At 43.6% G+C, this 11946-nt stretch overlaps 1 protein-coding gene across 1 annotated transcript; it reads left to right on the top strand.

Moving 5' to 3' along the window:
• Positions 1-235: 235 nt before the first annotated feature.
• Positions 236-1243, top strand: GPR119 (G protein-coupled receptor 119; the record flags this gene model as incomplete). Its single annotated transcript, XM_080910825.1, has 1 exon — positions 236-1243. One exon carries the CDS (start codon positions 236-238, stop codon positions 1241-1243), a length of 1008 nt encoding a protein of 335 aa, XP_080766951.1.
• Between the last annotated feature and the right edge of the window lie 10703 nt (positions 1244-11946).

The raw sequence follows: 11946 nt of genomic DNA, 5'->3' as shown, positions 1-11946 counted from the left end.
TCTGAGATTGCTGCCTTCAGAACGCTAGAAAAGCCGGAGGCTGAGGGCTGAAAAGGAGAGGATGAGTAAGCCTTAATGACATCAGGAACCCAAACCTGGCAAGCTGCCAGAGTGACCTGCCAGTAATGGCCAGAACTGTGCTGTGACTCTGAACCTACAGCAACCCGTGTCCCGTGAGAATCTGAGCTCGAGATCCAGCATGCCCTTTTAAGTGGGAGACCTGCTGCCTGGCACCATGGAGTCATCTTTCTCATTTGGAGTGATCCTTGCGGTCCTAACCATCCTCATCATTGCTGTTAATGCGCTGGTGGTTGTGGCTATGCTGCTGTCGATCTACAAGAACGACGGTGTTGGCCTTTGCTTCACCTTAAATCTGGCCGTGGCTGATACCTTGATCGGAGTGGCTATTTCTGGTCTAGTTACAGACCAGCTCTCCAGCTCTGCTCAACACACACAGAAGACCTTGTGTAGCCTTCGGATGGCATTCGTCACCTCTTCTGCGGCTGCCTCTGTCCTCACGGTCATGCTGATTGCCTTTGACAGATATCTTGCCATTAAGCAGCCCCTCCGTTACTTCCAGATCATGAATGGGCTTGTGGCCGGAGCATGCATTGCGGGACTGTGGTTGGTGTCTTACCTTATCGGCTTCCTCCCACTTGGAGTCTCCATATTCCAGCAGACCACCTACCACGGGCCCTGCAGCTTCTTTGCTGTGTTCCACCCAAGGTTTGTGCTGACCCTCTCCTGTGCTGGCTTCTTCCCAGCTGTGCTCCTCTTTGTCTTCTTCTACTGTGACATGCTTAAGATTGCCTCTGTGCACAGCCAGCAGATCCGGAAGATGGAACATGCAGGAGCCATGGCTGGAGCTTGCCGGCCCCCACGGCCTGTCAATGACTTTAAGGCTATCCGTACTGTATCTGTTCTTATTGGAAGCTTCACCCTGTCCTGGTCTCCCTTTCTCATCACTAGCATTGTGCAGGTGGCCTGCCACAAATGCTGCCTCTACCAAGTGCTGGAAAAGTACCTCTGGCTCCTTGGAGTTGCCAACTCCCTGCTCAACCCACTCATCTACGCCTATTGGCAGAGGGAGGTTCGGCAGCAGCTCTACCACATGGCCCTGGGAGTGAAGAAGTTCTTCACGTCAATCCTCCTCCTTCTCTCAGCCAGGAATCGTGGTCCAGAGAGGACCAGAGAAAGCTCCTATCACATTGTCACTATCAGCCATCCGGAGCTCGATGGCTAAGATGGTAAGGAAGAAATGTTTAAAGTGCCTTTTCATTCCCACTCTGGGTCTCAGCTAGGCGATAATAAATATCAAAACTTCCCTAGCAAATTGACACCAACCTCCTACATCTTACACCTTCAGAATGGAGCAAATGAGGCTGAATCCTGACTTTCATCTCTAACTAGTTTCTGCATCTGCAAATCCCCATCCTTTCTTGTCCTTTAGAAATAGGCCTGTTTACTGTACAGGTTATACTTGCTTCAGAGAATGAAAGGGTGCTTGTATAGCAGATTCTATTTTTGATTATACCAGAGCAATACTGTCCAATAGAAATATAATGTAAGGTGCACACACAATTTTAATGTTCTAGTAATCATGTTAAGAAAGGGGCAAAATTAAGGGTGTTTTTTTTGTCTCAGCTTTGATTTCTAAATTCTTATTTTACTTGTATATATTTATGGGGTACAATGTGATACTTAAAGTGTACAGTATATAATGATCAAATCAGAGTTACATTTCTATCACCTTAAACATTAATATTGATGTTTTATTTAGCCTAGCATGCTCAAGATATTATTGACTCGACATTTAATCAATATGAAAATTACTATACATTTTTTCATGCCAAGTCTTTGAAATCCAGTGTGCATTTTCACTCTGACAGAGAAAGTTCAAACTGACTACATCTCGATGCTCAGGAGCCATAAGTGGTCCCATACTGGACAGCACAGCACTAGTGATCCATTCTTCTTAACTATTTATTTTGGTGATTGACCATAACAACCACTCTCATCAGAGTTCCCCACCCCTTCCCCCAACTTATATCATGGGTTACATATGGAAAGTTCACATTGAATACAGGAACCTAGATTATAGAACCCAATGTCTGTCTTTCGTGATGGGGCTCAAAACAATGTTTCTTTAGTAACCCCCCTCTCTAGTGGTCAGTTCTGTTATTAGCTAACCCCATTCACACCCTTTTTAACTCTCTGGTGTACCTTCCCCGCTGTTGCCCCCTATGTCACTTTACAGTTACTTGCTGATGACAGTACACAACCCCAAAATGAGACACTGAAAGGGAAGGAGGAGAGAAAGAAGGTAGGTACCAAGGTAGGCACTGCCAAGCTCTCAAGAGTGAACCCACCTTGCTCCTCAGAGCTACATGTTTTTGATTGAATTTGTTCTGAAATGTGTATTTTCCTAAGAAACTCAATCATGTAAGAAGCTACTAAAATTGCACAGGAAACTAGCTCATCCCTTTTGTTTCTGGGTAGTATCGAAAATGACAGTGTTGAAGGCTGAGGAGGTAGCTCCATGATAGAGCACTGGTCTAGCACATGCCAGATCCTGGGTTACACCCTCTGTGCCCCACCCCTAGCAAATGCCCATGTTTCCAGCTGGGAATCATGCTAGAGGTCCCTGGTAACAATGCTCAAGGGTACAATTGGGGGGCAGGAGGGGGTCCAGGAACTCAGAAACCATGCTTTGTCCTCCTCTGCTTTCCTCATCCTCCTGGTCTCCACCATGGATTTCTAGAGTATGACTCTCAGAACACTGAGCTTAGTAACATTCCAGAAAGACAATTGATAACCAAAAGTGGCAAGAAGAAAGTAAAACTGTGGATTAATCCTTCTTTGATTTAGACTTTAAACACCCCGAAATGTTATTCCTTCACTATCTGTAAGACGATGGCTTCATGGGACCAATATGCAAAGGCTCATTCCAAGAGACCACTGGACTTCTTCTTTCAAATCTGAAATATTATTCAGAAGCCATCCTCCTCACCACAGGATGTCATCACAACATGATGGTTTTCAACTGATTTTTCTTAATTCTCCTTTAGTCTTAACTCATCAGCCACTCGGAGGGTAATGATGACTTCTTTAAAATTCTATGCCCTTTAAGATACCCTTTCTATCTTCATCCTCTGTTAAGTAAGAGCCTGGTCCCCACTGATCTATACCACACACATCAACCCTGCTTATGAAAGATGCTCTGTAGCCTCACTGCCTCGAGGACAGATAGACTTGCTTTCACCATGGCAGATTTTATGTTCCTGCACCTAAGGAAGCTTTTGCTTCTTGAGTGGATTAGAGAACCCAATAAGACTCAGAGTACAAAGCAACATCAAGTAACGGCTGGTCTGAGTTACTGTGAAGTAGCTAAAATACAAATAAAAAGTGGATTTAGGGTAAAATTGAAAACAGGCTCAAAGCAATTCCCTCTCTGTTGGTATTCACAGCTTAATTCCTGGCTTTGGTGAAAAAAGACAGATCTTGCTAAGGTAATACAAGTTATGTAGGACAGAATTGTTTTATTAGCCTGATTTAATCATTCTATATTGTAATCATATCAAAGCATTACATTGTACTTCATAAACATACACACTTCCTTTTCAACCAAAAAGGGGGGGGGTGTTTTAAAGCCACAAGAGGAACCCAGAAGCTAAGGGGAAGCTAGGTGATGGGTGAGCGGTTAGCTCCAGTGTAAGAGACCTGAAATCTCTGTGAGTCGGCATTGCAGCTGAGAAATTACAGATTAAGTGTTCAAATTGTGATTCACTTGGTAATTCTTTTTTAAATTATCTTCACTTTTCTATATTTATTTTTATTATTTTGCTTGTATGACTGTTTTTGCCTGTTTGTGTGTCTGTGCACCACATTTGTATCTGGTACACAAGCAGTAACCGTTCATAAGGGTACTAGAAATCTAATCTGAATCCTTAAGTAAGAACAAGTGCTCTCAACAACTGAGCCAACTCTCTAGCCCCACTTGTTACAATTAAAACTAAACTCCTATTCTGTTTAACTGGGGTAATTAGATCAATCCTATGTAACTATAGTGAGAGTCAGCTCAGATATGTTTGTGAAGGTATCTAGTAAGCTACAAGACATGGTTAGTTGTCTTCCTCTTTAAAGAAAATTCTAAAGAATGAAACATGTAGGGGAAACGTTTAAGGGAGCCTATCATATTCACATATTATGATCTACGTACAAGGTAAGGGAAATTTGGCTCAGAACTGGGAAACCTTTACCTAATGGATAAGTTTTTTTTTTTTTTTTTTTTTTTTTTTTTTTTTAATGAGGGATAACATTAAGTGTACAGGTCTAGAGAAATGGCTCAATGGTTAAGATCATTTGCTGTTCTTGCAGAGAACCTAGTTTCGTTTCCTAGTACCCACATCTTGGCCAACCATGGCTTGTCTGTAACTCCAGTTTTAGAAGATCCAACAACCTCTTCTGGCCTCTTGTGTGCACATATTCATGGTTCTCAGCATACATGTAGGCTTACACAAATACATATAAAATAATGCTTTGAAATATATGCAGGAGTTCAAGGTCAGCCTGGTCTACATAGTGAATTTCAGGATAACCAGGACTATAGAGAGAAACTCTGCCTCAAAACAACCAAAAAAAATTTTTTTTAAAGATTCAAGAAGAGGGGCTGGAGAGGTGGGTCAGTGATTAGGAGAAGTGGTTGTTCTTCCATGGGGCCCAGCCTCCATGTGGTAGCTCACAAATGTAACTCCAGTTCCACAGGATCTGACACCTTTTTATGGCCTCCACAGAGGTGCATAGGCATACATTTTGACCAGCACTCATATAAATAAAATGAAAAAAAAATAAATTAAATCTCCCCCCCAAAAAATATTCAAAGTGCAAAAAAACAAGCATTAAATCTAATATCTTAGCAGCATCAAGGCAGAGCAAGATACCAACAATGCTCTAGTATTACATACTTGGGTTTAAGAGTAACTGCAATTAGGAACATCATGTTAAATAATGTTAAAAAGGCTTCCCAGACCAGAGATACAGAATGCTATGCAAAAGTTAATGGCTTCCTTTGATGAAGGCTCCTTCACAGAGAAGAGGAAACAGGCTTTATTTATACACCCAATGTTATCCCACAGACTCAACAAGAAGCCAGATTCTATTCAGCAATTGGTCAAAACATCCAAAAGATATTAAGACACTGATAAAATCAATGTAAAATTATCAGTTACATTCACAGTTTCCAAGAGCAGCTTACTGTAAATTTGTAAAAAAAAAAATCTCATGATCAAATTTTATCTTAAATCCTTGAGAAACTTAAACAAATGCATATCACATTTCTGTTTCAGCTTCAGGACTTCTCTCAAGAACATGAAGTCATGTACCCTTCTGTATGATGTGTGTTGAATGTTTTACAACAGGCAGGCTGCTCTGACCTGCCAACACGCTTTCGTGACCATTCAGTTCATCTCCAGGAGTCAGCCAGGCAAAACCGCCCTTGGGATATCCTCTCCCTAAATGGAGTATTAACTGACTGATGGAGAATTAATGTCATGAGCTTGATTTCATTCTCAGTAAGTTTGGTTAGTGGCCAAACTGAACAGAGACCACTGAAATGAACAAACATGAGAGAACCTCTGAGAACATGCAGAGAATATGAAGAAATAAGATGTCAACATCTGGACAATAAGAACAGCAGTATACTCCAGGACAGACTACAGTTCCTTGACCATCATCTGTCACTCAAAACTGAATGATACCTTCAGTGCCTTCCTTACTATTCCTTCAAAGGCTGCTGAGAAGTCTGGAACCACCTCCTTTGGTGAATTCTCACTTGCTATTTCTTCACTTTTAACCAACTCAGTGGTGGTACCTACACATGGTAACTCTCAATCACGAATCGAGAATAGGTACAAGATTATTTCAAGTGTGAAAAACTGATTCCACCTGCCTATCCCCAAAACATTTAAGAGTGGAGTGCTATAAGAATGCATCTTTGCTGGGATTTCTTTTAGAGGTGCACACATGAAAGATATTTATTAACCCTTTCTCCTTATTAAAACTTTTACTCATTTTTAGAAGTTTTGGAAATAATTCTGGTACTTGTAATTACACCCTCCAGAGATGACCACTTTTATTCTCCATCTTTTTTTACACTTTATATTATATTATATTATATTATATTATATTATATTATATTATGCATACTTTCCTGTTTCACTGGGTCTTCTTCAAAAGCATACCATAACGGCTGTATGTATGTGTTTTCAACAAACGAATATGTAGTATTTTAGTCACTTCCTACAGTTGTGCTTGAATTTAGTATTTGTCATATCAGTATAAATAACCTGTGCATAAAGCTCTAATGTGCCTCTGTTCAATTACTGAAGTATAGAGTCTTCAAAGCAGCATTAATAAATCAACAAGTATTATGTCTTGTTAAGAATTTAGATTTAGGGTGTACCTGGTGGCATACACCTTTAATCCCAGCACTAGGGAGGCAGAGGAAGAGTTTGAGGCCAGCCTAGTCTACATACTGAATTCCAGGACAACTGGGAGTATATAGAGACCTTGTCTCAAAAACAACAACAACAAAATAGATTTAGGTTAAGTTTCCCTGGGACAGCTACTTAGGGACATCGTTTATAAACCATGCACGTGACCAGACAACCCTGACATGAGTATCAAGGAAATAAAAGTCCACAAGTTGCTGAAACATAAGACATTCCAAGAAAACTTGGTTTACGTTATGTCTGGTCTAACAAAAGGAAAGGTTTTGGTAAGTCCTGCTTATCAAGATGCTTAATCAATTCAGAAAGCTGGGCTACAGAACACAGTAGTTTAAGAAAGCCCTTTACCATGTACTTCCATCAAATCAGCAAAGTGTGATATTCAGGGATAGATCTCAACATTGCCACTCCAATTTTTTCTGAAGAAATCTTTGTACAGTATCACAAACTACTAACTAACTACAAACTACTACTAAACAAGAGTGAGAGGCAAGTATTTACACACAGAGCTAAGAAGTGCTTCTTGATGCAGTTGAAGAAGCTGTATGTAGTCCTCTTAAAGTCTTCCTGAAAGGGAAAGCTGTGCTCTGACATGGCAGGTAGGTAAGGTGCATGAGAGTTTAACATGCTCCCTAGCCATATGTTCCCTAGATTTACAAGCTGTCAGGATGACAATCAGTTGCTGGGCTCAAGCAGCCCTCTCACAAGGAAGCCTAGAAATGACCAGTGCAACTGCTAAGGGTCTAAGAATCTGTTTTTACAAAGCACCTCATTCTTTAAACTCTGTTCCTTTATACAGCGGGGCAGGCAGGGTTCATTTGCTCCTGAGTGCTGGAGGAAGTAAGAACAAGAGAAAGGAAAGCCCGAGGAAACTCCACATACGTTTGTTCCTTTTTAACATAAGCTGCCTAATGATCCCATGATTTAATCCCATTTCCCATTCACCATAATAACTGTGCACTGGTCCCAGTTCTGTCTCAATTGTGTTGACATTAAGGTATTACACAGCTGATAAATACACTGCGACAGCGCTGGCTCAGGTCCTGTAGAAGGCTACGCTGCCTTATAAAACTGTTAAATGCATTTTTATAAATTTGTTCACTGACACAGTCAACAGATGTGAAAACACTTCACACAGAAAGGCAATTGGATGTCCTATCAGCTTGGTAAAGGGCGTGATGCAAAAGCCAATAAATTATAGCTGAATAGCTACAAGATTATTTCAAGTGTAAAAAACTGATTCAGAATGAGTGGTTCTTTATACCTCAAAGTTTCAAGTTCCAGGTTCTCTCATAATCTTATATACAGTGACATTAAACTTTTTTCTTTCTAAGTCCCAGGGACATAGATGCTTTGTAGTGTTTAGAATGGGTAAGATACAGCTCAAACAACTGGAGTCTGATGCTGAGACAGTGGATAAATAGAAGCACCCTCTAGACTAAAACTAGAAATGATTATTATCGTTGTAATGGGGAAGTCATAACTGGTATCTTTTTTTAAAGGAAAGTGAAACTTTTTTACCATTTTTATTGGATAGTCCGTGTATTTACATTTCATGTTATCCCCTTTCTGCTCCTCTTCCATCCCTCCTCCCCTCTCCCCTTGTTTCCATGAAGGTGCTCCCACTCCCAACTACCCTCTCCCACCTCAGTGCCTTGGCATTCCCCTACACTGGGGAAATGAGCCTTCACTGGACCAAAGGCCTCCTATTGATGTCAGACACTGCCAACCTCTGCTACATATGCGGCTGGAGCCATGGGTCTCTCCATGTGTGCTCACTGGTTGGTGTTTCAGTCCCTGGGCTTTTTTGCCCGTGTGTATGTATATGCACTACATGCATGCCTGGTACCTGCAGAGGCCAAAAGTGGGATGTGGATCTCTCAGAGCTGAAGTTACAGTTTCAGATGCCATGTAGTTACTAAGAACTGAATCTGGATCTTCTGCAAGAGCAGAACGTGCTCTTAAATTCTGAACTCCAGAAAGGCAAATTTTTGTTTGTAACAAGGTCTCACTGTGTAGTAATCTTGGCTGTCCTGGATATCACTACGGACATCTGGCTGGCCTTGAACTCACAGATATAGTCTGCCTCTGCCTCCTTGAATTAAAGATGTACAGCACCACACTTGGCCCCAGGAAAGCAACATTTTACTCTAGCTTATACGTAATGCATTACTAGAGGAGACTGGAGTGGTTAAAATCTTGGTGATCAGAGCATTATTTATAATCAGGTACTTAATAGCTTAATCATTTGTCCTATAAATTTGTTTATGACAAAATATAACTTTACATTGGAAGAGAGGGCTAGAAGTCTAGCCCCATGTCCAAATTAAAAATTTCAGTTTCATCTATACTAATAACTCCACGTACTAAACATCTTTCTGAACTGCACGTAGTGCTGGCTTAAACTGGAGGAAGAGGGTGTTGCCCTGTGACTTTTCCTTACATTGGTGCCCCGTCATCTTTTCCTTACATTGGTGCCCCGTGTGAGGAGGTTAGATTTCCTCACGACCAGATATCTCTTTCCTTTCTGTGACTTTTAACAACCTTGGATTGGTGCCCCGTGTGAGGATGTTAGATTTCCTCACGACCAGATCTCTCTTTCCTTTCATTCTGTGACTTTTAACAACCTTGGATTGGTGCCAGCAAGCCTCAAGAAAATACAGGTTCGCATCCCGACGCTCACTAGCTCAAGACCCGGTAAGCTCCCTCCCCACATCGGTCAGAGTAAGCATCCACGAGGTCCCAGGGAAGTGTTCCTGAACTACCCCTGAGGACAGATGCTTTTACTGACCCTCATTCTAGGACTTTTGCCCTTGGAACCCCCTTCTCTTTTTACTAGACCCAGGCCAGGCCTGGATCTCATTCTGGAGCACTGCCTCCGCTTTAACCCCATTGCTGACTCTCACCCATGGGCCACCTCCGTGGAGCACAGCCTCCGGGTTTTGCGCCCCCGTGGCAGCTATACCTACCCTCAGCCATGGGATTGTTTTCGCCGCCTTTGTCCCTATTTCCTGGGATGCTTTAGCTTACTTTACAGTGATCAGGAAGCAATAAACTGCACTCCCTCCCTAGCTATCTGTTCTGTGTGAAGGTCTGGCCCTGCTCCTAGCCTCTGCTTGAGACTGTTTGCTAGACCTAGCTGTTCCCATCCCACGTGTGCTTTCTCCGTCCTGGTCTCTGTCCAAGACTCTTTGTCCGCTGGGACCCAGTGAGCAGGTATCCTGTCTTGCGGAAGGTTCAGCCTTGGTTGCTTGGGCCTGCGGCAGGAATCCGGAGCTAGTAGAGCCTGCCAGTAGGTGGGCTTCCTGAAAGGAGCAGCAGCCAGGGACACCGCTCCCACAGGAGCTTCAGAGCAGGCTGATGTGCTGTGGGCCTAGTGCCCCAGGCTCCGGCCTCTCCCTAGGGGCAGCGAGCAGAAGGGTGGCGATTGGGTTTCTGCGGGGACCCTGGCCCTGCTGGCAGTCCCTAGGGAAACCATGAAAGCAGGCCTCCTAGTAAGCAGTCGCCTGCCTAGCAGATCACACGCGTGGTCCCAAGACCTGCCAGGGCGTGGCGGCAGCACAGGTACTCCCCGCCCACCGAGGGGCGGGATGGCCCGCCCCCTGGCCGGAACACCTAGCCTTGCCCTGCTGCCAGAGCACCAAACCCCCTCCCTGTATGTGAGTGCCTCCAGTGCCCCAAATGCACTTTCTCACCTGTGTGCAATAGTGCCTGTCTCGTGCATGTTTTGTTTCCCTTTATTACTTTCAATCTTATTCTGCCTGCTAGATTAAAGTTTTATTTATTCTAAGCTAGATTTCTGACTACATTGACAGCTAAGGTAACTGCAGTTTAACAACTTAAAAAAAAAAAACAAAAAAAAAAAAACACAGATTTCTATTTTCTACCAAGTAGCTCAGATATATGGTTACTTTCTAACATAAGCTCTGGTTCCATTAATGCTTCATGTTTCCTCTTGCTAAACTTCCTTTTCCACTACATACAATTCTTGCTCCTTTTGCTCCATAAAGACTCATCTTAAAAATGTTTATGTTGTTAACTCATGTTGTTATCTCTTATAAACTTATAAGCTACAGGAAACCCAATCAGATCTACCTCCAATAGACCAAATGAGACTCCACCCAGATAAGTACATCTGCCTAAAGCTCACTACCTATTCTAAAAGTGTGGGATTCCTCTAGATTTCAAATGTGGGTTTCAAATGTACATCTAAAATTTTTCCTGCTTTACTGAGATAGTTAAGCCAAACCTGCGCAGGGACCTAGATTTTCTCATGACCAGTCCTTGCCGGCAACCCCGGCCCACCCCACTGGGCTCGGCATAACCTTGGCTGCATGGCTGGCGCTGCGGTTGCCTATTCTCTTAACGGACGCCACTGCCTCGAGTTCCCGTACTGTCTCTTGTTACGCTGACTGCCGCAGTGACCTTCTCCCTCCGCCATCTCCCTGCCGCCGCTGCTGCAACCGCTGCCGCCGTCATGTGCCACAGCTGCCTCCCCATCTGCCGCCACGGCTGATCTGCCAACAGCTGCCCAACTCACAGACTTCCAACACGTGAGTTGTCACCATTACTGAAGCTCTAGACACTTGCTGGCCACTGCTCCACCATGTGTGCCAGTAGCTCCCGCCACGTGGGCTGCTGAGATAGATCAGCCACACACCACGGTTTCACTTTTCCTGATACCAGATCATGGCTAAGATTCCCGCACAAACATCGGCAAATTGGTAGAGATTGTCACTCCAGTTGGCAGAGAAAATCCCCGATTTCCCAAAAAAGGCCTGGCCAGCCTTGCGGGCAAAGAGGGTTACTTCTCTATAGCCACAGTTTTGAGACAGACATTGACCATTGAGAAGGTCCCGTCGGGAGTGCCCTTCACTCTTTTTCCCTTCCCCAGGGCTCTTAGCAGCCGGTTCACTCAGCCGAAGTCCAGGCCTGGCGAGGGCACTCTCTGCCAGATCCGGGATCTGGCGAAGCCACCAGGAGTCGGAGTGACGACTCGTGACCCCTGCGCATAGGCGAAACTTTTCTACCGAGTTTCATCCACTGGGACGCTGGATTGGATGGCTCCGTAGCCCCCTCCCTGTACCTTCCCAATGGACAACTCAATGTCTCAAAACGGGTCACCAGGCTCCCCACTGAGATGTCTCCTGGAAAATTTCAAATCTCTAAAACTAACACCTCAGCTAAAGACATCAAAATTGATACACCTCTGCAACAATGTTTGGACTCAATATCCACTAGATAATAACTCAAAATGGCCGAAAAATGGCACCCTAGACTCGTTAATTTTACGAGACCTCCACTCATACTGCCAACAATCTGGTAAATGGAAAGAGGTTCCCTGTGTACAGGCATTTATCTATCTCCGCTCTAATCCTTCTCTGTGTTCTTATAACCCCACCCACCTCCTTTTAGCAATGAGGCAATAAGGCAGATGACA

Source organism: Micromys minutus (genome assembly GCF_963924665.1).
Source record: "Micromys minutus genome assembly, chromosome: X".
In the NCBI taxonomy this organism is placed as follows: Eukaryota; Metazoa; Chordata; class Mammalia; order Rodentia; family Muridae; genus Micromys; species Micromys minutus.
The sequence above is the reverse complement of the archived record's forward strand: the minus strand, read 5'-3'. Positions and strand labels throughout refer to the sequence as shown.